The following is a 25,837-nucleotide window of genomic DNA, read 5'->3' as shown; positions in this document are numbered from 1 at the left end:
TGAAACCTCTATGTGTATAGGTTTTATACATGCCTACGCGTTTTGCGACTACTGTAGCGCGCTTGTAGTGTAAGCGATGGAATTGGAGAGAAAGCGGTGAGCTAAGTAACATCACCAACGTTGCAGAGGAACGACTGGCCTTGAAGTTGGGACACAGCGCACTGATAGTTTGTGCATTTGGCCCCTCTTTACTTAATCTTTCTTCTCCTTATTCAAGCCCTTTTATGCATACGTTTTACACATGGCTATGCTTGTCACGACTAGTGTTACATTCTTGCACTGCCCCAACGGCTTCTTAAAGTTCTAGAAATTGTTCTAGGGAAACCAAATCACTCAGATTCTTGCAAGTCTAATATTTCAGCTGAAAGGTAATAACTGCAGGCCAGTGAGGCATAGCTAGGCGAAACAAAATGTCAGCGAAGCAAAAAAAAATATTAAAGGCTGGGCAATGTACATTATGGCAAGGCTAGTCAAAGATCTTCTCGCTTTAAGATAAGGAGTTCTCGTGTCGTTAACAAAAGTCGAATAGAGCAGTAATTTATCGCGCAATATTTGATCATTCGCGTGGGATGCAATAAAGCGAACGACTACACCATTTGCTTGAACGTTGCGAGTTACGTAGAAATCCGGTCACATTTGGGAAGACTTAGCTAAGGTTTTTAGGGAATATAGCTCGTTCCCAAATCGCGTATCTCCTAAACTTTTTGCGCCAGAAGAAAATGCTGCTCGATGCATTATGGCATCGGAAGACTCATTTCAGGATGCACACATCAGATGAGATTTATGTTTCACTGTCAATTCCATGGACCTTGAAACCGCGCGGTACACCTTATATCACCACAGAGTTCACTCTGGTCATCCAGTAAATATACGACTAAGCAAAAATGTTATTATTGACACAGCTTTCGGTTAGTAATAACGATGACAAACACCCTCACCCACAATGCGCGCCTTTAAATCTAGAATAGCATACTATAGCACAATAGGGTTAGAAACGCTTGCCGTAGCACTGTTTTCTTTTTTTCCTAAGTGATTACAGGCCGTCACTGAACAGATGCACAGGAGTTAGCGTTTCACCTCTGCGCATGCGCACAATACAATGGCTTCGTTTTGGTTAAGGTCAAGGATAGGATGTATGTTTATTGTGATAGGGATGGCTCCTTAGTCTATTTTGAGGAAGAGGTTGATGAGAAGCATAAATGACCGGGGTAGTTGGAGAAGTATGGGAGAGGCTTTTGCCCTGCAGTGGGCGTAACCAGGCTGATGATGATGATGCTGTTGATGGTGGTGATGCTGTTGATGGTGGTGATGATGATGATGGTGTGGTGATGATGATGATGGTGGTGGTGAAGATGATGATGGTGATGATGATGATGATGATGGTGGTGATGATGGTGATGCTGCTGCTGCTGATGATGGTGGTGCTGATGATGATGATGAGAAAGGATGGCTGTTAAGAAACATACCGGCCGATATAGAAGTGTCTACCCTCGCGGGGGTGAGGGTGGTCGGCTAAGAGAGCTTAAATAAAACAAACGTGAAGGTCCACCAGTAGCTCGAATCACCATGTTTTTCTTTTCTCGGCGATCGATTTTCGGACACAGTAAAAAGGTCCAGTCATGCTGGTTTCCCTTCCCTCCCCCTTCCCCGTCTCGTAACTCAGACAGAACTCTTCGGGTAGAACTGGCGACGCCCAGTGAGCGCTTGGCGCCGGAACGCTATCAGTTTACCACGAGCGAACGTCGATTTGAAACGCGATAATAAACTGCACGGCTTAAAAGAACAAAAAAAACAAGAAAAGTTATTCACAGCCTGAATTTTATTTAAAAGCTGAATGTTCATATAGGTTTTCAATAAGACTCCATACTAATGTGCTACATGCTTCTTTACGTAGCGCGGCGAAAGTGTTGCGTAAAAGTAGGTGAATCGTGATCACTTATTCGGACGCTTTACGTAAGGTACACCCGGTCTCTCGGCTGCTAGATCGTTTTTTTATACGATAACGGTTGCTGAATACGTATAACTGAGGAATTCATGGAACGGAACTAGGGTTCCACGTCGGGGACGTCCACCTCTCACGCCAGGCTGCCTACAGCGACGTGGTCTCCCTCGAAGGCCCAAGTCTTCGATGTTGTTGCCCTTTATGGAATGGTCCCGAGACCGTCGTCCATACGACGGCCTCAATAGTTGGCCTCTTTGAGGTCTACTGTGTTCAGCACATGGGAGGCCTCAACTTCCAAGTCACCGTCAAGAGCATGCCTTCCATGACTAAAATTGTCGATGTTGGCTGCCTCGTCATCGGTGGTGAGCGTTGTGCTGTCGTTCCCGTCGGCCCGCAGGTCACCAACGTAACCTGCCTCTTGCCATCCTTCGTTCCGAACGAAGCCCTCGTCCAGGCACTATCACCATACGGCAAGGTTCCATCTGTCAACGCTGGTCTTATAAGTGGACGACGTGGCGTGCTCATGGGCACCCGCTTCGTTCGGATGCAATTGAGCCCCACAACCCCTTTCCCCAGGTACCTGCGAGTCCCTGGTCATCGTGCGACGTTTCACCACCGTGTCTTGCAACGCGTGTGTCGTCGGTGCGGCTCCAGCGACCACTAACGTGCACATGTGCAACGCCGCGTTCTGTGGCCGTTGTGGTCACGAAAGCGACAGATGCGGCCGTCCTTGTCGGCGTTGAGGGGATGGTCAACCTACGGTCGCGTGCCCTGTGTGGCGTTCATACTCGGACGCTCCTGCTGCTGGAGCCTTTCCCCCCTTACCGTCGGCGTCAGTGGCGGTCGCGACTGCGCGTGACGCCGTATAAAAAAAATACAGAATGAACCAGCGTCGGCAAATGAAAAAGAAGAGGCATGCAGCTCGGGCAATCACGACGCGCCATGTTCACCGACCTGCTCTACCGATGAACACGACCATGCTGCTGACGACGTGGCCGATCGATAGCATCGACGTGGCATTCAATAGCATGCTATCGCAGTAGCAGTAGCTATGGCCGTCGTCACGCCATCGTCTCCGTATACAGTCGTGGTCGTCGTGCCTCTATGATGACGGGAGACCTTGCGAGGCGAGTGTCCCAGAAAAATTGGACGGTATCTGAGCAACAAAACTCTAAAAATTTCCATTACACGTGTTATATAAACGTGATTTTAGGAACATGGTCTGTCGCTACATTACTCAATTGCTATTCGGTGGTGCAGTCATCGCGAGACGAGTTCTGCCGCAATTGTTTGGTTTACTAGGCGGAAGATATTGTTTCATTAGTCGCCCTACTTTGTCGGCAAGCGACAGTTGTAATGACAGTGATGGTGATCGTTGTAACGCTATAAAAAAAATCCGGCAGAACCTACCTCACGATGACTGTCCACGTTAATGTAATTAGTATTCAAGTAAAGTAGCGACGCACCGTATTGCCACCGCCTACTGCAGCCGGAGTCCTCAAGTCTAGCGCTTCTCTCTGGACACGCTGAACCGTCCCCATCCTTCTGCGCATCCACCCAGAACACCGGTGGCGCACAGGTGCATATCAGCCATGTACGGCAGTCGGGCTTCCCTCTCGTGCAAGTGCCTCAGAGACGCGTGACGCGCCGGTACCTGCTCACGCTGGACATGTGGTGTGCATGACCAACGCCTGCTAGATAGCAGGCCTGTGCACTCTGCCTTATGAGTTCACGCTTCTTGGACGTAAATTTCCATTTCAAAGCCCGCGGTGACGAAAGCGGTGACATGAAAATCACCGCCGCTTACTCGGGAGCATCTCTCCATTACATTCTGTGGCAGTCGGGCAAAGTAGCATGACGTCATGGATCAAAGGACACAGGCCTTGTGCCATCTAGGAGGCGTTTGCCAAAACACAACGTCTATGCTGCGTTTCCGGCTTCCGCGATTACTCCTCCCGTGTGCAACTAGCAATAGCGTAGCCTTCAAGATCTACATCGCTTACTGAGAAGGCGCCACCACTGGGGCGTAGATTTCGACACCACATATTATATCTGCGCTTTCCGCGGGCATCTGTGGCGCAGCGCCAAGCTGTCCTTGAAGAACCCATAGGATGCGGCCTCGATGCCGCGGGACACCAAAGAAAATTTTAAATTTTAAATTATAAAAGATAAAAAAAGCACGAAGAGGCCGAAGTAGGCTAAGAATGATATTCGCATTGAAACGTGACTTCTATGACACTACACCACGCAACCACGGAACATGGCACTCACCCGCGTATCCTGGCAGACACTGGCAGCTGAACTTGACGTCCGACTCGTTCAGGCAGCGGGCGCCGTGCAGGCACGGCGACGAGAAGCACGGGTCGTACTGGTGGCACGTCTTGCCGTAGTAGCCGTCCACGCAGAGGCAGGTGAACGTGTGCGACGCGTTGGACTGGCACACGCCTCCGTGCAGGCAGGCGGAGGGCTTGAGCAGGCACGGGTCGAAGTCGGAGCAGTTGCGGCCCGAGAAGCCCGTGAAGCAGTCGCAGCGGTACTCGCCGTGACTGGTGTTTACGCACGTGCCGAAAGTCTTGCACGGGTTCTCCGAGCACGGGTCGAAGTGCTCGCACGCCTCCCCGTAGAAGCCCGGGTCACACACGCATCGGTAACCGGGTAGTTCTTCTGTGGCCTCACACAAGCCGTGTTTGCAGACGTTCAGCAGGCAGTCTGTGATTCGAGGTAGGAAGCACGCAAGAGCACGGAGACAGAGAATTAGAAACGGACTGAGACTATTGAGACGGCCGTGTACATTACTGGTCATTACCAAAGCGAAACCTAGATATATAATCCACGACGGAGCCCGTTTCTCTAGGCTCAACAGTACGAGTAGCAATTTGGTAATGGCAAGACACTGAAAAACTGTGGCAACACAAATATTCGGACTACATATTGCCAGCGGTAAACCTGGGACAAATTTCCGCGGAAATTATGTGTGGTAACCATGCGATAGATGTCTACTACATGAATTTGTCTGCCCTTTCACTGGCATTAATTGAGAAGTAAAGTGCAGTTACTGTCGTTGTTTGCGTTTCAACTGTGATGCTTGCCAGTAGTTAAACACATCTTTCGGACAGTGAAGTGATTTACGTTAATAACTACTTCATTCTGTTTTGTAATGGTCAACGAATGAAAAATACATGCCGATTCTGATTATGCATACCACAAAATTTGGATTGAATTTTGGCCGTCACAGTAACTGCGGTCGAGTTCTAGATATTTGGAATCGTTTCTTCATATCTGTCGTGTTCCGAAAAGAGGGGGTAGAAATTCAGCAAATGAGGCTAATAAGATTGTCGTAACAAGAATTGTACGTTACGACCATTAAGTTCAAATCAGGAACCGCACAGACTGTTAGGAACCACGATGCCAACTTCAGACAAATGAACGTGTCACACTTATCATTCACCTCCTGAATTAACACCTGTATGCAGGCGGCGCCCCAGGGCCCGCATTCACAAAACGTTCTCGCGCTAAAAGCGTTCGTGCCAGCCAATACTAATGTAGGACGATCAGCCAACGAAAGACAGCGCTTGAGAACTTTGTGAATCCGGCCCCAGATTCCGTCTGGTAGTTTCAGCAGTTTTAGTGCGAAATTTAGTGTCACGGTCGGCTGTGTTTTTAGAACCTTAAAACTGGAACCTTCGAATCCATGGGGCGGAAATTCCAGAACGAACAACCATTTGAACACCGGTCATGCTCGGCAAGCATACTGAGAAGCTGGCTGCGTGACAGCCCAAGATTGCGGGGTCAATACATCGAAAATAGAGACTTTTAGCGTGTCCTCTATTCCGGCAAACAGGGGCGGTTTGGACGGATTACCGGATGGTCGGGGCGTAAACGTGAGCGGCCGGAGCGGTGAATCGAAGCCGCCTGGTGTTGTAGACCTCAACCAGACAAACACCGAGCTAAAATTGCAGTAGCCTACTTTATTCTGCTTCGCTGCTGGTGCAAATTTTGCCAGTGGCGTAATTGTGCGCACAATTACGCCGCTGTCGAAAACTTACACCCCAGCTAAGAAGAATATAGTAATTGGCTCTGTGTTTAGGTGGTTGAGCTTTGCACCACCAGCTGGCGCCACCATTCTGGCCTCCGACACTTCCGCCCCCGACCATACGGTAATCCGCCCAAAGCGCCCCAGTTTGCCGGAATAGCGGACACGCTAAAAGTGTCAAATAGAGACTTTTAGCTTGTACGCTATTCCGGTAAACGGGAGCGCTTTTGGGCGGATTACCGGATGGTCGGGGCGTAAACGTGAGCGGCCGGAGCGATGAAGCCGCCTGGTGTTGTAGAGCTCAACCAGACAAACGCATAGCTAAAACTGGAGTAACTCACCATATCCTGCTTCGCCACTCGTGCAAATTTTTGGCAGCGGCGTAAATGTGAACACCATTACGCCACTGTCGAAAATGTACGCCAGCAGCTAAGCAGAATTTAGTAATTAGCTCTGAGTTTGTGTGGTTGAGCTTTGCGCCACCAGCTGGCGCCACCAATCTGGCCGCTCAGGTTGACGCCCCCGCTAAACCGGAAAACCGCCCGCGCTTGCCCGAATACCGGACACGCTAAAAATCTCTAATAAAGCCGTTTGCGGTTTACGGTTTACGGCTGGTTCCATAGCCTCAACCCGTTGGCTTGGAGCGTTCACCACCGCGAATCAACAAATCAATCAATAAATAACGAATCGGCATTGACACCTATACACACTCACAGTCGATGCGCGTCGCGAATCTGTCGACGGGGCTGCCGATGCCCTCCTCTCGGCCGTTCCAGGCGTGCACGCGGTACTCGTAGTCGGTCCAGGGCCTCAGGCCGTGCACAGGAACGCACTTGTCGGTGGCACCAGTGGTGACGTTCACGAACGACGTGACGTTCTCTGACGCCGCCCGGTACTTGACCACGTAGCCGGACACGTTGCCGTACAGGGGTCGCTGCCAGCAGATGCGCACGCTCGTCTCGTTCACCACGACAGCGCGAGTGTTCTGGGGATCTGCGAGAACCAATAGCGAGTGTCCGGGGGTGCAAGGGGGAGGGGGACGAGAAACGCACGTCGCCTAACGCCCCAGCTAAAACATCAGATGGGGTGATAAACGTAGAGAGAGTAAAAGCAACGATGAGGAAGGTTAAGCAGAGGTAATTTCTGGTTTTGTTATACCCTGTCCTGCGCCCTGACTCGGGCTGCAAAAGGCGTCGCCCGGTCATGCGCAGTGCCGACGTCCCGCTATTACATTCGACGCCGCACAGTCTCAATTTGTCACACAGTCCGCTGTATATCAAATAACGCATAGCAGCGCCTTTATATTAGCGACTAATACTAATAATGTCCCTGTAGGCCAGTGTCCAAGAACATTATTCGGTGGTGGTCAAACACATGGTGAAAACAGGGAACGTTTCAAACATGCAAGGAGCGTCGGCGGTATTCTCCGGTTGCTGAAAAACAGGGGAGTGCAGAAGAGGTGACACGTTTTCCTCGCCAGAGTCGTGGCAATGGCGGTTATAAAATGCGTGATGATACACACAAAATTCCCTTGGACTACCCAATTTTTCCCAGTAAACGTTCTTCTTCTTTTTCTGTAGGCGCGCTCGGGTACGATATGTTTGTGTACTCGCATCTATCTACTCGTGTCTGTGCGTACGTGTAGTTGCAGATATGTATAGGCGTGTATTCGCGCGTCATGCGTGTGTACGTATGTGCGTAATCATGTCTTATAGGCGTGTGTGTGTGTGTGTGTGTGTGTGTGTGTGTGTGTGTGTGTGTGTGTGCGCGTGTGTGTGTGTTTGTGCGTGCGCGTGTGTGTGTCTGCACGTGTGTGCGCCTTCTATGTGTGCGTTTGCGCAGCCAGGGTCGCAAAGAGTGCCCGCTTGAGTTGGTACACCTCGCTCGCGTCCCCCAGCGAAAGCAGCCCTGGCGGAGCGGAGGAGGGGGTGGGGAGGGAGGAGGGATGCCTTTCCTGTCACTCCCTTTGCCAAACACGGCTGCGCCGTCGAGAGACGTAAAATGCCTCTCGAGAGTAGAGCGCCGATGCCGAAAGAGTATAGGCGTAGGTGTACAGCGATGCTAGTGAAAAGGTGTACACAGCGCAGAGGACGCGAGAGAAAGAAGGGAAAAATGAAAAAATACGGTGGCGTCAGCAGCGGCTGACTCGGCAAACAAGCAGGAGTCGACGCCTCACAGGAGCAGCCTAGCGAAAGGCGCCGCGTAGTTCCACAGGCACACTGCTGCGACGCGCTATAGTTTCTTGTTTACTCTATTTTTTTATATATCCGAAGCTCTCAGTCGCTCTCCTTTCAGCAGCTTTTCTGCTTGAGTGACACTTATTTCGACGCAGAACCCGTCGGACCTGTTGTTTGCACTCCTCTCGCAACATTCCCGAGTCCCTCAATTTTTCGTGGCTCATGATATTACGTTTATTTATGTTATCTTTTTGGACCGTTTTGTTTGTTTGTAGCTTCCACCTTATCCTCCCTGCGACTTTCTTTTAGTTTTTATTCTTCCACAAAAGTTTGGTATTGGCAAGAAGTTCGTATTTCTATGAGGGGCATGCGCGTTTTCCCTAGCGTATTTCTTGGTGCGGATGCTCTGCCGAAGTACGTCATTCAGTTATCACATTAAAGTCAGATTAAAGTCGGAACTACGTAAAGCTTATGCGATGGCGTTGTGTTCGGCTGATAACACCACGACATAAATAATTCGATACATTAATTTTAACCTTCTTCCTTTTTATCCTATTCGCCGTTGCGTATTCGCTATATATATATATATATATATATATATATATATATATATATATATATATATATATACATATATATATATGTATATATATATATATATATCTGTGTTGTAATAGTTTAAGTGGTAGCGCAATGCACGAATAATGCGGATGTTGTGGGTTCGTCTCCCATCGGCGACAGGCCATCTTTTTTTCCCTCGATTCTTGTGATAATTCAATGCTTAGATTATCGCTGCAACCATGCTGCTATTTCAGTGTCTTTTTTTTCTTGTCCCCAGACACTCAGAAGTCTTTTTGTTTTTATCTGTAGATATTCTCTCAGGGGTGCTTTTGCAGAGTTACATAAATTGAAACGTCAGACATCGTGAATCTTTTTGACCTGACATGGCAGAAATCTTCGGCATATCTTGTTAGTATGGTCTATTGTTGGCGTAATGTAGTCGCAATCCTTTAGAATTCATTTCTTTATTTTTTGTGTATCATTGTGTTCTTTACACCGCGTCTTATGTTTGATCGCAGAGTGAGGCTCCTGTTTTTATCTCTCGAGATACATGTCTGCATACGTTTACGTCACGCGCAAAGTAATCGGTTTGGTATGCGCTGCAGTGCCGCAAGATGGTGTTGGGCTGCTGAGCACGAGGTCGCGGGATCGAATCCCGGCCACGGCGGCCGCATTTCGATGGGGGCGAAATGCGAAAACACCCGTGTACTTAGATTTAGGCGCACGTTAAAGAACCCCAGGTGGTCAAAATTTCCGGAGTCCTCCACTACGGCGTGCCTCATAATCAGAAAGTGGTTTTGGCACGTAAAACCCCAAATATTATTATTATAAAGTGCCGCAAGTATTTTTGAGAAGAAGCACGCCTGGTCATGCCTTCACATTGCGATTCGATTCACTTCAATTGAGTTAGTATGTCGCGTGTCACAGAGCTTCCAAAAATACTGCGTGGTACTTCTGAAGGTTATGTCATTCACGAATGTCCTGTAATGCAGGAAGCATTATTATTAATCATCATTTAGAAAAAGGCGCCTCGTAGAGTACCGCACAAAGAGGGGCGGGTCAATCTTCATGAACAACGTTGGTCACCGCTGTACAATGCGAAACCATCCACAGAACACAAGGGACTGTGTTCCAAATGCGCGAAAAGAACATACTGTGAACAGACGGATCTCGCACCACCTTTTTGGCATGCTAACTAGTAGCCGCAGCCTTTCTGTCATTATACTTTGGGAGAAGAGGGAGTGCATTGAGGGTGACCTCTATACTAGCCTTCATGCATTCAACTTCATGCATTTATATGCGACAACTTATCATATCACTGTGTTCGCGCGGTCCGTTGTTTGTCGAAGTCTGCAGTGCATAGCAGAAACTGTAAATATGTCTCGAATTCCAGTTTCTTAAAAAATTAAATCATGGAATTTTACGTGCCAGAACCACTTCCTGATTATGAGGCACGCGGTAGTGGAGGACTCCGGCCACCTGGGGTTCTTCAACGTACACCTAAATCTAAGCACACGGGTGTTTTTGCATTTCGCCCCCATCGAAATGCGGCCGTCGTGGCCGGAATTTGATCCCGCGACTTCGTGCTCAGCAGCCCAACACCGTAGTCACTGAGCAACCACGGCGGGTATTCCAGTTTCTATGGGTTAAAAATCATGTATGCATGCATGACGATTCAATAATTAGTCTGCATGTTGGTGTTCTTCGTTGTTTTTCCAAGCAGCAGTTCAAAACAGCAGCTGTATAGAGGTGTCCAGAATTTTAGTTTGCGTGCAATCGTTAGTGTGTGCTTATGCTCGTGCCTTTGCTCTAACACGCATTAACCGGCAGGTCGTAGCACATTAGTGAACCGTTCCTTATCTCGGAAGTTATGAAGCAGCACTGATTGCGAAATGTCGCATCTTACGAATCATAAGTAACGCAGCGCAAATAAATACTGAGATAGGAGGACAGAGGCAACGGGACAGTTGCGGGTGAAGTTTAGAGCGCACGGACAGAGGGAGGGAGGGAGGGAAAACTTTTGAGTCTTTCGAGAGTCTCGCGGTTACGAGGTCTCCGTCGTCTTCATCTTCTTGGCGCTGGCGACTGGAGACTTCTCTTCAGCAAGGGTGGGCCCCTATTCCAAGGCTCCACTGAGTCGCGCTGCATCGCTCGCGTGCTGCACTAGGGCACTTTGGGCCGTGAGCTCGCTGCTGGTGAGCCGACTCTCCCATTTCTCCGCACTCGGGTGTTCGTGTTTGTGGAATGCTTTGTTGCCTTCGCACTCCCAGGTGATGTGGTAGAGTGTAGGTTTGGCACCGCACCAAGGGCACGGAAAGGACACAGAAAGACGTGGTACGCACACGCGCTGTATTTGCGTGTCCTCGTACGCACACGCGCTGTCTTTCTGTGTCCTTGTCTTTTCGCGCGCTGTATGACCTTCGCCACGTCAAACCAACAGGCCCAAAAAACGCTGAGTCACAGTTGTTGGATCGTTCGCATTGCGTCGCTTAAGACGAAGCTGCAGCGAATCGCCCGAATGCCAGTTCTGTCGCGAAATATATTTTTTGCTGCCCGGAGGATGGGCGCTCACCGGAGATGGTCTTGACTAGGATTTCGACCCGGGCCCTGTCTTCTCTCATGGGTGAGCCGCCGTCTTCGGCGACGACGGTGAAGGCGATCACGGCGTCCGCCGCGTCGGACAGGCTTCGATTGAGCGTCACTTCACCGGTGATGCCGTCCAGGGTGAGGTACCTGCGAGAAGGAGAGGAAGCGCGCTCAAAAGTCAAAGCGCGTGTTCTGGTAAAAAAAACGTGCGCACCCGCAGCTTTCGATCGTAACCTTCTCTTACTGAGCGCAATGTCAAGGCTCCAATTTTCGGTGTATCATGAAATATTAACACAAGTAGTAATAATAAGTTACAGTAATTAGGATGTACGTGTGTTTTACAGAGCCAGAGGCAGTGAAAATCAACACTGAGCCCGCCACTAGGGTGTTTCTGATCATCGCAGTGCAGCTTTGTGTCGCTAAACCATTCATTCATTGTCCTTACGGAGATAACAAAAAGGTAAAGAAAAGGACAACCATTTCACAATTTAGGCGAATGAGCCATCCCTTGCATAATTACTCAATTCGTTTATTCGCAGTGACAATAACTAGACGCGCTAATATAACACAAAACCCGGATTTGAAAAGAAGCGAGGAAGCTTCATTAGCTGTAGAATCGACACAAGGCACACGTGAATATTCGGTGTTCCGTTTGCTTTGTTCTTTGAGCGCCCGAGATGAGCTAGTAGACCATGCTGGAGTGAAGCGCCCTCGACCTACGCGAAAGACAGCGGCTCGGCACAAAGCAAACACGCAGTTGTGCGGGCCGCCGTCGCGTGTTCGTGTCCCAGCATGTTTTAAGAAGATTTAAGACGGCGAACTTTGAAGTAGTCGAGGCGATGGAGTGGCGGAGGCATCATGTCCCCTCGCCCGTAATGTGCGCACCGGTTTTTTGAAGGTCGCGGCGGCCCAGTTCAAGGAGAGGTCTCCATATGAGCGTTTTTTTCCTTCTTTTTTTGTTCTTTTCACCATTGCCCACCAACTTAAAATGTGACCTGTAAAGCTTCCATTCAAACCTGTGATCTATTTCACTACAACCAGACCGCTACGAATCTTAACATATAATAAAGTACGACTGTGAAAGGAAGAAAAAAAAATGGCTGTGGCTTAGCTAAGGTTAAGCCCAGGATGCGAAGCATACTAGCCTTTATTTTAACGCGACAGCGTTAAGGAGCTCGTGTCGCAGAAAAGCCGGTGTCGTCGGCGTCGGCTCAGGCGTGCGGCGCTTGCTCAGGCGCACATTTCGTTGTCGCGCCGAACGCTGCGTTGCTCGACGCGCACCGCGTCCGATGCGGGGCGCGACGCCGCGAGCGACGGCGGGAGTTGGAGCGCCGGTTCTCCTCTGTCGTGACGTCACGGTGTCACGTGATTTCATGGTCACCGCCGCGCCTGAGGAGCTGGGTTGAGCCCTCGTAATATGCTTCGCATAACGTCGGCTCAGGCGTGCGGCGCTTGCTCAGGCGCACATTTCGTTGTCGCGCCGAACGCTGCGTTGCTCGACGCGCACCGCGTCCGATGCGGGGCGCGACGCCGCGAGCGACGGCGGGAGTTGGAGCGCCGGTTCTCCTCTGTCGTGACGTCACGGTGTCACGTGATTTCATGGTCACCGCCGCGCCTGAGGAGCTGGGTTGAGCCCTCGTAATATGCTTCGCATAAAAATGGCTGTGGCTTAGCTAAGGTTAAGCCCAGGATGCGAAGCATACTAGCCTTTATTTTAGTTGTTGAACCACTGTTTAGCCTGGTCAACTGCTGTTGCTTGGCTATATTTGGTTCGGCTAGACGAAGAAACAACTCATGCAGGCGAGCGCACGAGCTGAGGCCCGGCTATGTAGCTACGCGGCCGCAAGCGAGCGCACGAGTTGAGCCTCCGCTTTTGCAGCGGTTATGACGTCATATGGTAGCTACGCGGCCGCGCGCGGCGCAGCAAGGAAGAGCGTGGTTGTGCGGCTAGTATGCTTCGCATAAAAAGTAATAAAACTTGGTGAGAAATCTCATAGTCATCCTTGATATAGCAAGGCAGACGCACACTGGAGCCAACGAAGGCCTTTCTCATCCGCGATGTGGCAGCAGTGCGTTCATGACCCCAGAGAACTTCCAGTCAGCCATTTTCGAGAGTCCAGTTAGCCAAGAAAAAAAAAAGTATTTCACCGCATAGTATAATGCAGGCACATATTCTTGATGTTTTCAGATATAAAGATCGTGCGCCGTGCGTCGAGCTTATGTGTACGATTTTTTCTTTGTTGCACTTAACAATACAATTCATTGTCAAACGCTGCAACTCCCCAACAAAACTGATGCCAGCTGGAGGGTCCTGTAAATTTATAGAATATTGCAACTTGCGTTGACTTAACCAGGGGACGCATTCTGAAACGTTCGCCGCGGCGAAGTTTCGCACTGGCCACGCCTCCGCCGTTGCGGCGCGCGCTGAATGGCTGCTTTGACAAAACCGGAAATTCACTTGCGCCACCTGAATTTCCGGTTTTGTCAAAGCAGCCATTCAGAGCGCGCCACAACGACGGAGGAGTGGCCAGTGCGAAACTTCGCCGCGGCGAACGTTTCAGAATACGTCCCCAGACGACACACGGAAATTACTTCGTAAGCATGAAAAGGGTCGTCCTTGATATAGCAAGGTGGGCGCACAATGGAGCCAAAGGATGAATGCTCTTTATTCCAGAGCGCACGCCCTTATATAGCATTTGCCAAAAACGCTGGCGGCGTTTCCGAGACGCTAGCGGTGCTTCTGAGACGCTGTTGGTGCGATGACTCTACAGTCGTACTACTAGGAATCTTCACTATTTAATCCCGCCAAATATTTTTGATACGTTGTGTTCGATAACTCAAAACTCAGATTTAAGATTGAGAGATTTATTGCAAAGTCGGCGGTGCAATTTTTCAATACGCTCCAGCGAGATTTCCGTTCTGGATAATTCTGCGAACAAATTAGAATTTGTCAATTGCTACGCTAATGAATTTTTCACTCAACTAACGTTCATAGTTCTTTTCTTTTCTTCTGCGAAAGTAATTTTCATAGTCATAAATAAAAGTGAAACAATTCGTTTTCATTTTCTTGATGTGAAGCACACTAGGGCATTCATTAAACGGTTAAAGAACATGACTGGCGTTTCTATTGTAGAGGCGCCAAAACAGGCAGTCTCAGAAATGTTCACAGAGCCTAATCATATTAATATTCCTGTACCAGCGGCGAAATTTCGCTTCCCTTTTTTTATAAATTGGTTCCACGAAAGGGTGACACTGCTTCGTGTAGACCCAAAGAAGTGAGCCAGTCAAAAGCATTTGCTCAAGAATGATAAAAAAAGTATGCTCACAAATGCATTTATATTCCTTGAAATCAGCGTTGCAGTTAGCTGCGCACAGACTGAGAAATTGTAAAAATATTGGCATTGGCAGGAAACTTGGGCATGTTGCAATGAAATCGTGAGATGTGGTTTAGAAATATGAAACAGCAAAACACCCTGGCCCGTTACGTAACTTAGGAGGACGGAATGCTTCACGAATTGCTTTCCCGTAATGACCCACACACAAAAAAAAGGGCGTTCCTGGTCTCTGCGTAGGCTTCAAACTAATCATGCGGCGACCGTATCTTGACGGGGTTGAAATGCGAAAGACACCCATGTACAGTGCACGGGTTGCACGTTAAAGAACCTCAGGTGGTAAAAAATAACACGGTGTCCCATAAGCATACGGCGTACCTCATAATCGCAGCGTTTTTTTTTTTTTTGGGGGGGGGGGGCACGTAAAAAAGCCCAAACATAACTTTTTTTTTTCAGGTGATATCACTTGGTGGCTTGTCTTTAGGCGTCGCCACACGTTCGCGTATCACGGGTATGGTACACATCCGATTTATTTCGATAAACCTCACTTTGTTAGTCTCAGCTCGTTGAGTTCCATCACTATTGCAGTTGATTTTTCTAAGTAAAATTATTGAAATTCCGGAGTTTCGCCGGCCGATAAAAACCACGATTTGATGACGAGGAACGCCGTAGTTGGGGACTGCGGATTAATTTTGAACCACCTGGAGTGTTCTTTAACGTTCGCCCAATGAACGGTGCACGAAGGTTTTTATTTATTTATTTATTTATTTATTTATTTATTTATTTATTTATTTATTTATTGCATTGCACCAGCATATAAATGCGCCTGCCGGGTCTGGGAGTCGAGCGCGTGACCTTAGGGTAGCAGTGAAATGCTGGACCACCAAGAAACAACGGCGGAATGTAGTTTGTCTTCATTTCCGTTCCAGGGAATAAACCGAGTGTTGCGAGAAAGAAAAAAGGAATGTTAGCTCAACTTAACTAGCCGCTTAACTAGCTTCGTCTCCCCATCCACTGGGACGGTATCGGTGCGCAATATGAAACGGCAAGCATAACAACCGCTGCACATTCTAGTTATACGAGAAACTGTGAAACGATACCCACGGTTCAAAGCAATGCAATATTGTGTTCTTTCTTTATAATGAAACGAAATTCAAACAATGTGTTTCAGTGAGTAGAAAACACGTTAAACCGTAAATATACATGTACAGACAAACAGAAAAGAATAAATAGAAGAGAAGAATAAAGCGCAAAAACAAACAAACAAAATACTCAAATATGCACTATGGAAACTAGATTTACAAGCTTTCACATGCACTACAAGAGGCCTTAGTAAACGAACCATTAAATCATAGAAGATGCTATTTGCATTAAGAAAAAAAAAAACACAATAATAATCGCGTATATTTCTGTCGCGCACTTTTTTTTTCCTGCCGCGTGAGCCACTATCGTAGAACAAGGTTTAGGGGAAAAAAAAAAAAGATGCAGTGAACGGACGTATATTCCCTCTTACTTGAGTGCCCTCGTAGACTCCGGTCCGGCGTCGAGGCGGTAGTAGACCTCGGCGTTGTACGGCACCGGGTCCGGGTCGTGGGCGCGCACCTGAAGTACCCGGTACCCGGGCCGGGTGCGTGTCTGGTGCACCTCGGCGCGGTACACAGGGTGCTCGAACCGGGGCGGGTACTCGTTGGGCACGGTCACCTCGATCTGCATCGTCTTCACCTCGGTCACACCCTGGCTCACGGCAGCCACGATCACCTGAGTTTGGTTGCACGTTTTTTGTCACCGCATGCAGTCGTTCACGTCTATTTGGAGTCACAGAGGGAGAACAGAAATACTGTGTTGCAGAAGTCAGAGATCAAAAAAATAAATAAGTAAATAAATAACGGAACCGCTGTTCAAGCCTCTCCGCGCACCAAAATAAGGCAGCTACGGGTCAGCATTCTAAATGTCACACATCTTGAAAATGGGCGTCATTGGCGCGTTATAGGATATACCGAAATATTCAACACGGAAGGACATTCAAAATCAGTGAAACATTAAGGCACGACGACGTGAAGGTTTAAACTCGGTAGGGAGAGAAATGAAAAAAGGCGATTTTTCTTTTTTTCTTGGGAGTGGCGGGAGGGGGGGGGGAGGCGCTTATAACCTGCTACACAGGAATACGATAGCAGCAGTGCTTTAAAATAACCCACTAGGTACATCATTTCGTTGCACCGTCTATAGTTAGCTATGTGTGGAAAGGCATGTATTAGCAATTTTTGAATTGGAAAGTTTGCTCTGTGGCGTAAAACGCGTGAAGCTTGTTCTGTCCAATAAAGTCCATCGTTTTTAAGCCTCATTTTCGTCTGCACAGGAGATGATACGGGATGACGAAATAAAAAGAAAATGTTAAAAAAAGAAACATTTCGAGCTCCGAAAATTCAGAAGCTTTTTTTTTTTTGCATAATCAGGAAGTGATGGAATCCCACGTTGCATTCAGCAACGTCGGATTCCATTTCCTCTTATTGTGCGTGTACGTTATCAAAATACGGTCACGCGTACTATCTCACATCACTACAAACACAAGAAAGACAAATAAAGCGGCTCCCAACAGTAGCTCAAAGCTATTTGACGAGACAAGAGCTCAAGACCGCACGCACTATATATACTTCCACGAACACTAATAACGCAGAACTCCATCCGGCTAAAATTTACAGCATCTGGAGCCGACGTTTCCTTACGCGTGCAAAATTAAATGTTTTTATCTCCGCTGTAGCTCACTTTTGAACGCGTGTACTCTTATTAGCCTAGCAACGTCTAGGCACAGCGACGGCTTTTACGGGCGCCTCCGGCCTACACTGTTGTGTACGCGCACGTCACCGGCGACATCTTGTTGTAGGCTTACGCGAGATGCCGCTGACAGCGACATGCTGGCGGCAAAGAGGGTCCCTGCCTTCGGCTGAACTCCGCCCTTTGCAACGTCAACGCAAGACCTCAAAGTCAGCGCGACGCGCCGCTCGACCAAAGTAAAGCACTTGAGCGAAGCCGCGTGAACTACGCTCTGACGTCGCGAAAACTGGAACGGCCGTGTCACGCGAACGCTGCAGGGAGCGCAGAAATCCGGCGCTGTTCAAGAGGAGAAGGTCGTTTGGAAGGGCACTCGACTTAGCGTCCAACCGGGGAACAGCCTTTCAGATACGCAGAGAAAAAAAAAACAACTAGGAAAGAAAGACTCCGGCCCCATATTCTTCCTTCTCCTAATTTGTTTCGAACGCAGAAGCCCTCACTTAAAACGACAGCCTTTCTGATAGACGATAAATTTGTACGTTTAAAAGAGAGACTGGAACTTCACCGACCGTTGAAAGCGCTCATTTTATTACGTGCTAAACCAAGAGAAAAAAGAAAAAAAGACAAGCCTTGAAAATTTCAGGGACGTTCGATTAGTGAAACCTAGGAGCCGAATTACATACGAGTGTTCGAGTAAAACGACATCTTGGGCCCTATAACGTAAAACTATTCCAATATGTTTCTATTCCAATTTCCTGACGTCAAATTTGCGTAACCACCGACGCAAGCACCGGGCGGTCACCCATAGGGTTGTCTGAACAGACCAATCAAACGCTCTCCTCATTCATAGGAGGTCCCTTTTGTTTGCTTGAAAAACGAATAACATTGCCTACACTGAGCGGCTTGTTGTATCTAATTGGCTGACAAGAGGCGAGGAGAACGCTCAAGTGGAGAGGGATTCACTAGGGCAGAGCCAGTGCACTGAAAACCGATAACCGGATGAAGAGGGTGGTGCCGGCGTCTGCGATTGGTCGGCTTTCCCTTACTTAGCTTGTGGTGGCTGACCGAAAATCGCGGCGGCATGCAACGGAAGCTTAAGAATGACACTAAATTTGACCCTCAGCAAAGAAGAGTTGGCAGAATGAGGTAGTAAACGTGTCGAAAGTGCTTAAAAACGTTACACGGTCACGCAAGAAGTTTTATTATACGCAAATACACCCATGCTCTCCGGCAGGTGCGAGTAGCCAGCGTCTCAGCGATCGGCGGCAGCTATCTTTTATTCCTTTCGGAACGGGGCAGCCTGCGGCTATTCCGAAAAAAATTCAGTTTTGTTCGGCATATTAATGCATCTTTATCGCGTACACGTCACTTTGACGCGGTGAGTTTGTGCGGTTTTGTGACGTCGCGTGACAGGCAGGTGAAGTGGGTGCAGCCCGAAAACTTTTTACCAATAGCCGAGGGCTAATGGCGAAAAGGGGTCGAATCAGAAATAGCTGTTTTTCTTTTTTCTGTCAAATCATGCATAATCAGTGTGCACACATCATTTCAGATGGGGAGGTATTGCGGTTTTTGTGACGTCGCGTGACAGACAGGTGAAATGGGGGGTGGTGGAAAAAAGTTTTTGACCAATCGCATAGGGCTGATAGCAGAATTGGAATAGAAAAGTTTGGAATAGTTTTACGTTATAGCGCCCCTTATTATCAAACCAAATGCCAAATATTTTCGGTTTCCTAAACAAACAGAAGCACGCGTTTGCGAGTGATCCTAGAATTAACGCACAAAAAAACACGCAATCGTTAATTTGCAATATTTTACGCATGCTTTGACGCCGATCGCAACTCGACGACTGGTAAAACTGAGGAGCGGGAAAATTGGACACAGCTGCTCTCAGGTATTTTGAGGGAAACACTTTCATGCACCCAACTGTACCACGAAACCAACGCCGAACGGCTTTCTCAGAGGGAAAGCTTAGTAGCTGAAGAAAAATTCGTGCTGGTAGGGGATTCGAAGCCGCCAACAAAGCCTTACTTTGCTCTACCATCACGAGTAATCAGGAGGTTAGCAGATCAGTAGAGCGGGGCAGAATTAATCGACAGCCCGAAGCACAGGACACTTAAATTAAGAAAGATAAGACGACCACGAGAGGGAGAACGACGCAGGACAAGCATCAATTTCGCCCTCTAGTGGTCGACTTAGTTGGCGTTGTTCCTTCCTAATTCAAGTATGCACCATCTAGCCTAAATGAATGTTGGTCTGAACACAGGACACTGCATGAATACGGCGAATTCGTTCTGCACAAACCCGCTATAGGTGGCGTAAAGTGCAGGAAAGGATAAAAAATTGTCATCCATACTTTTGTATCTTTGTGCTACCGTCGCGCGGGTTCACAATGCTTTTTTTTTTACCCTTTCATGCACCTTCGTCCAGCTTACGGGCTTCTGCAGAACTGATTTGGTTTCAGTTGTCTCAAACGCCGTTACAATGGTTGCAACGAATCAATGGGAAAGTACGTCACCAAACAATGGCAAAGTGTTGCATTCCTTGAAGACGAGAAGCGTGATGCCACAGCGCCGTTTCTACGTGGTCTCAAGAGGATGCCAGCATGGCGTGACAAGCCAAATGAGAATTACCCTGGGTAAACTGAGAGAACAAAAATTGGTATATAAACTGCCAGAAGCGAGGAAATTTCACTCAATGACTGACAATTTATTGAGCATAAATTAATTGCCCGAGAGCTTTCTCAGGAACTGCCCCCTATGCACTAGAAGCTTCAATTTTCCGCACAAGAATGATCAAAAACAGCCCTCACTTGGATCATTCTATGTCCATCGGAACTCGAATAAGTGCTGTTGTCTCTTGTATTCGAGGAGGAAACAATATTCGGCAATTCCGAGTAGTGAATTGTCGAATCGTATCCGAATCGAATAGCGATGTCAACTTGATACGTATTAAAACTTTCGAATATGGATCGCATTGGATTGGAATCCGGAAGATGCAAAACTTTTAAATTGCATATTTCCGCAAGACAGCACATGTTAGAGAGTATAAACCAGGCATTATGTACGCATTGAGCTTGGGTTAAGAAGGCGCCATTTATTAGTTCAATAATTCATTTGCAGTAATATATTTAAATGAAGTAGTACCCGTAAGCGGCGAGTCAGTGCCTGAGAATCGCTCACTTTAAATGCATTACTTGGCGATGTTTGCAGCATCGATCATGACAGCTAATTTTGTTTTAGAGTTACTCAGTTGTAAACATTATGACGCTAAAGATTCTACTGAAGCTCCCCCAGCTTTCGCCAACCTTGCAGAACATTTATTCACAAAGAAAGCTGCTTCTTGGAATAGTAAGTTCATACTGAACTTTTAGAAGGCAAGGTCTTCTTAGCCGACCGCAGAAGGAATTGGTGTTTCTGGGAACTGGGTATCTTGTAACCGCTTACGAAAAGAAGCGGTCTGTTATGGGACTTGTAGATGCCGTTTGAACATGACAATGATATTAAATGATAGCTCGTCGTGCAGAGAACACGCGCCCATAGTTAGCAACTGAGGATATAATAAAAGAACGAGTGCAGGTAACCGTAAACTGACAAGCCATAGCTGCACTGTGGCTATGGTGTTGGGCTGCTGAGCATGAGGTCGCGGGATTGAATCCCGGCCGCGGCGGCCGCAATTCGACGGGGGCGAAATGCGAAAACACCCGTGTACTTAGATTTAGGTGCACGTTAAAGAACCCCAGGTGGTCAAAATTTCCGGACTCCTCCACTACGGCGTGCCTCATAATCAGAAAGTGGCTTTGGCACGTTAAACCCCATAATTTAATTTGTTTTTACCGTAAATTGGTGGGAAGGGAGTCTCTGTGTCGCTGTCGCCCTCTGCCGTGCCACCACCAGGTGCCATATGACACGCCCTACACCCGATGGTGCGGAGAGTCCGGTTTGCTTGAAAACCGGGGTATAATCTGGACTCGATAGCAACAAAAGGTCAGTGAGAGGACTCACATTGGGAGCTCAAGGAAAGACTACACATGACGCTCTACATGATAGTATGGGCAAGACAAGTTCTGAAGTGAGGGAAGCTCAGAACAAAATCAATTTCGAAGGAAGGTTTAGGATTATGAAAGAAATGAAATGGGCCATGGCAGTGTTTAATTATTTGTACGGGAAACGTTATGACTCACAGTGGAGGAAAGGAACCAAGAAGCTTACCAGCAAGTATGCGACGGGTACAGTAAGCAACATGGCAAAAGAGAACGCCAAACGCAGTGTCAAAGAAGCTTCGGCGCTCTTCTGGGTGGCGCCAATGGAAAAGAAACCTACTATGACTAACTACCTAAGACGAAAGACCGAAATCAAGGAAAGAAGCAATTCAAGACAACTCAAAGGAAGCTCATTACTTTTTCAGGTGAGATCAGGACGCCTTACAACGCGTAGTTATGAAGCGCGGTGCACTAAGAAAGCAGAAACAAGTACTTCCTGCAGTAAAGAGGTGTTTATTAGAATGTGTACCCATCTACCAAGCTATCTGTCTAGGCTCCCATGAAACGCTTGAGTTTATGGATAGCAGGGAAGTAAGCAGGTCTGCAAGAGAGATTAGTAAAAGGCGATTGGAGGTTTGGTGACAGAAAAGTAGGGATATCATAAACAACGGAGGCGCACTATGTTCCCAACAGTTCAGATAATTTGATGCTGAGAACTCCTTGTGTGTGTTTGCGTTTCTAAGCGAGAAATGCGTTTAGCTCCCGTTGTTGGTGACCTTCAAGTCATATCGAGCCAAAAGGGAGAGCCGTTATCCGCGTATCGTTGCGAGAACAAAATGAGATCATGCGGGCAACCACTTAAAACTTAGGAAAATGCGGTCTCTCGCCCCCAACCCTTTGTGCAGGACCGCAGAACATACGCTAGTTATAGCCCACACAAGTTTAAAAAATACTGCTTTCGATTCCTTCCTAATGTTTCTTAACAATATCACCCAAGATGTAGCTTCTTGTACGCTGAAGTCATTTCCAATAGCGACGTTCAAAAGGCAGATGCAGTGCACCATACACTTGATATTCGTCTTGACTGTCAGACAGGGTTGCCTGCACTCTTTTCAACGCCCGCGGTCCGTGAGTTAGGCGGCGCGGGTGTTGCGCCGCCTCCTTCGAGAGATGGCGCCACGCTGCGTGACCAGGCCGGCAGCGCCCGGCGAGCCACGAATGGTTGTGTGATTGTCGTGAATAATTGTCGTAATTACCCCAGCCATTCTGCTTTGCCTGTTGCCATTTTATGCTTACCTCTGCTCTCAACTACGAGAGAGCCAGCATTTTTTTCTATACTACCACAAAAGCAAAGTTCCCTTTTAATCTTTTAGTAAAACACACCATCAAATAGTGAACACTATCTTTTTACCAAATCTTTCTTCAAACTAATGCCATTTTATACGACCTCACCCTTCACCCAGCGCAAACTGCCTAAACTATTTGGTTCTTCTTGTCTGTAGGTCCCCCTCGCATGCGACTGAATTATTTAAGGAGAAAGAAGGCAAACGAAAACGACGTGGTAGTGCTGACTGTAGAAGAATACTTCCGTTATATTACCTGAGCTAAGAGCGGAAGGAATTACGAAACGCTATTGTCTTCTTATGGGTGGCTGGGGAGGGGGGGGGGGGAGGTACGTGGTAGTGAGAAAAACTCTTAAGCGAACGAGGTGTAATTCGTCGAGTCCCCACAGTGATGGCGGCGAGCGACCATAGTTACTTTTTTAATAAATGTACGAACATAGTAATTCACGTTGAGAGATCAGCACAACCACGACGTATGTATTCGCGAGCCAGATGGTGTGATTGGAACCGCATTAAGGAAAAGCACAATGCAAGAAACTTGGATTCGAGTGTGTTTAGAAAAAGTTTATTTCGACAAGAGACGATACGAATACTGAGTCATAATCACGGCACAATTCCACCCGGACGATAACATGCAAGAAACGAAACACAGCGCGTTGTCAACGTAAGTAGTGTCCGAGTCCTCACGCACCAACATATAAACACGTATACTCCCACGGAAAGGCACAGTTACACATAAACTAAATGCCACATGTACAAAATGATTTTCAATATATACAGTGTACACAATGGTTATATACAATGATGATGTGATAGAACACTTTACACAATTTTGAAGTGATGTGCACGAGATGTGTATATACAAAAATGATCATGTATACGAGAGGACACACACACAGAAATCATGGGCACCTGCATTCTATGTGCATTAAATGAATAATTCTGATGGGCTGGCTACAAGAACCAGGCTGGACGAAAATTCAGCCATACGCGTCCATCAGCCACCGACAGGAAACGACATGACCACTGTCGAAGGAACTCTTCTTCTCCAAGGAAGAACAACTCTTCCGACAGAAACGACAGTAGCTCAGAGTAGAGCCTCCCCATAAGTGGAAACAGAGCGCGGTGACGACGTCCCATGGCAACTGCCTCGCACCGGTTACGCCATAGACAGAAGGCCCCCGCAGCAATTAAAAGTCGTGCGAAGCGGCCACGTGAGCAGCGACCAGATGTAATAAAGCGGTTAACTCCAAGGCCACGAAATCCAGTATGCACGGCCCTCCAAAATATCCTGGCAACGACGCATTGCAGCAGTACATGTTTATTGGATTCTTGAAGGGGGCAATTGGGACACTGCGAAGATGGGACAACGCCCCACCGCTCAAGCCTGTCCCGAGTTGGAAGCACTTGCCACCCTAGACGCCACATGAAGTCGCGTAGGTGGCCAGGCAAAAATGACGCCGTTATCGCATCCCACGACACATTATTGGAACGTGCGAGGCGCGCTGGGGGAACTAGAGGAAGCAGTAAGGCTGACATAGTATCTACTACGCGGTTTTGGAGAACGTCTACATCAGGACATACCTGTTGTATGTGGCGATAAAATGCCACGGCCGTACAGTAAAATGCAGGTGCGTTTAACACTTGTGGGCCGCGATTTAAGTGTACGCACGGTAACATGTAGCGAATTTTCGTGCCAAGGAAATAGCAAGCGAGTTCACGCGCTGGACACTGATCATGCTGTAATAGACGGAGCAGAAATCGCAGAGCAAGCAGCCGGCAGCGGACAGACACGGATGGGAAGGCGAACCCACCGCGAGAGCGTGGTTGCCAAGCGTCGCGCGACAGACTAGTTCTGTACGGCCCGACCAGAAGAAGGCACCAAGAAGGGACTGCAAGGACCTAGTAACCCGTAATGGTGGCTGTATGACGTGACAAACGTACCACACTCGGCCGCAAAATACAGACTGCGCTAAGTACCTTCTTTCTGATAGGGGTAAATCGTAACCTTGAACATCTTCAATATTTCGCCTTACATCTTCAAGAATTGAGAGCCACACAGAGTCTGATATGCCATTAGAGGTGTAGTCAAGGCCTAAAATGCGAAGAGAATTGCTCTTTTGTAGACGGAAAAGGGGACTTAGGCGTGTCTGTGGTGAACCAATGAACAAATAACGACATTTTGAAAAATTTAGCGCAGCACCTGAAATATTTCCGTACTCAGTGAAAATTCGAAGGCTACGGGTTAAGCTATCTTCATTCCTGAGATATAATGTGATGTCATCGGCGAAGGCTGTCACCTTCACAACACCGCTACCAGGCAGTGGGAGACCGCATACGTGAGGGTCTCTCACTATTGAGCGCAGAAATGGTTCAAGGCTGAGCACAAAAAGTACTGGGGATAGAGGGCACCCTTGGCGAACGCCACGAGTAACGGGAAACGGTGCACTTTCTCGACCATCAAGGAACAATGTACTTCGGATATTTGAATAGGTATTCCTAATAAGTTCAACAAAATTTGACGAGAAGCCGAACGAGGTCAGTACATTAAAAATGTAGTTATGTTCAAGGCGATCGAATGCTTTTTCTTGGTCCAGTGAAACTAAGAGACCACGTGCCGACCTGGTCAGCGTGTATGTCATTATGTCACGAGTAACGAACGAAAGACTGTGTATCTCTCTGGCAGGGACTGAGCATGCCTGATGGTGTCCTATTAGGGAAGGCATCAGGCTTCTCAAGCGCCGGGTGAGAACAGCTGTGAAGGTTTTGTAGTCAACGTTGAGAAGCGTGATTGGCCTCCATTCCTCTGGACGAACTGATGACGGATCGTGCTTAGATATCAGCACAATACGACCGTCCCGAAAACTAAACGGGAAATCAAAGTTCTCAAAGCATTGGCTGATAACAGATATGAAAGTGGCACCAATATCTTCCCAGAACGTTAGATAAAACTCCACGGGTAACCCGTCCGGCCCTGGGGCCGAGCCACGCTTCATAGAAGATAATGCTGCTTTCACTTCCTCGGCTGATGGTCGTGCACAAAGACGGTTAGCTACCTCAGGTGGAACCTGAGGCAGCCCACTAAGCAAAGTGTGAAGTCCTTGAGAGCCAGAAT

General features: G+C 47.9%; 1 protein-coding gene and 1 long non-coding RNA gene across 5 annotated transcripts in view; one reads left to right on the top strand and one right to left on the bottom strand.

Moving 5' to 3' along the window:
* Positions 1-25,837, bottom strand: part of LOC135920736 (adhesion G protein-coupled receptor E2-like) — a 565,456-nt gene that overhangs the window by 32,179 nt on the left and 507,440 nt on the right. For all 4 annotated transcript variants that reach the window (XM_070540404.1, XM_065454971.2, XM_070540403.1 and 1 more), the window contains exons 3-6: positions 16,145-16,389; positions 11,286-11,446; positions 6,690-6,968; positions 4,214-4,651 (exon numbers count right to left, since the gene is read on the bottom strand). In XM_070540404.1, coding sequence (XP_070396505.1) covers positions 4,214-4,651; positions 6,690-6,968; positions 11,286-11,446; positions 16,145-16,344 — 1,078 coding nt within the window. In that variant the 5' untranslated portion in view covers positions 16,345-16,389. The remainder of the gene's footprint in view (positions 1-4,213; positions 4,652-6,689; positions 6,969-11,285; positions 11,447-16,144; positions 16,390-25,837) is intronic.
* LOC139061009 (uncharacterized) overlaps positions 1-25,837 on the top strand; it is a 102,227-nt gene that overhangs the window by 22,211 nt on the left and 54,179 nt on the right. The gene's annotated exons all lie outside the window — the stretch shown is intronic.

Source organism: Dermacentor albipictus, chromosome 6 (genome assembly GCF_038994185.2).
Source record: "Dermacentor albipictus isolate Rhodes 1998 colony chromosome 6, USDA_Dalb.pri_finalv2, whole genome shotgun sequence".
In the NCBI taxonomy this organism is placed as follows: domain Eukaryota; kingdom Metazoa; phylum Arthropoda; class Arachnida; order Ixodida; family Ixodidae; genus Dermacentor; species Dermacentor albipictus.
This window is presented reverse-complemented; position numbering and strand designations above follow the sequence as displayed.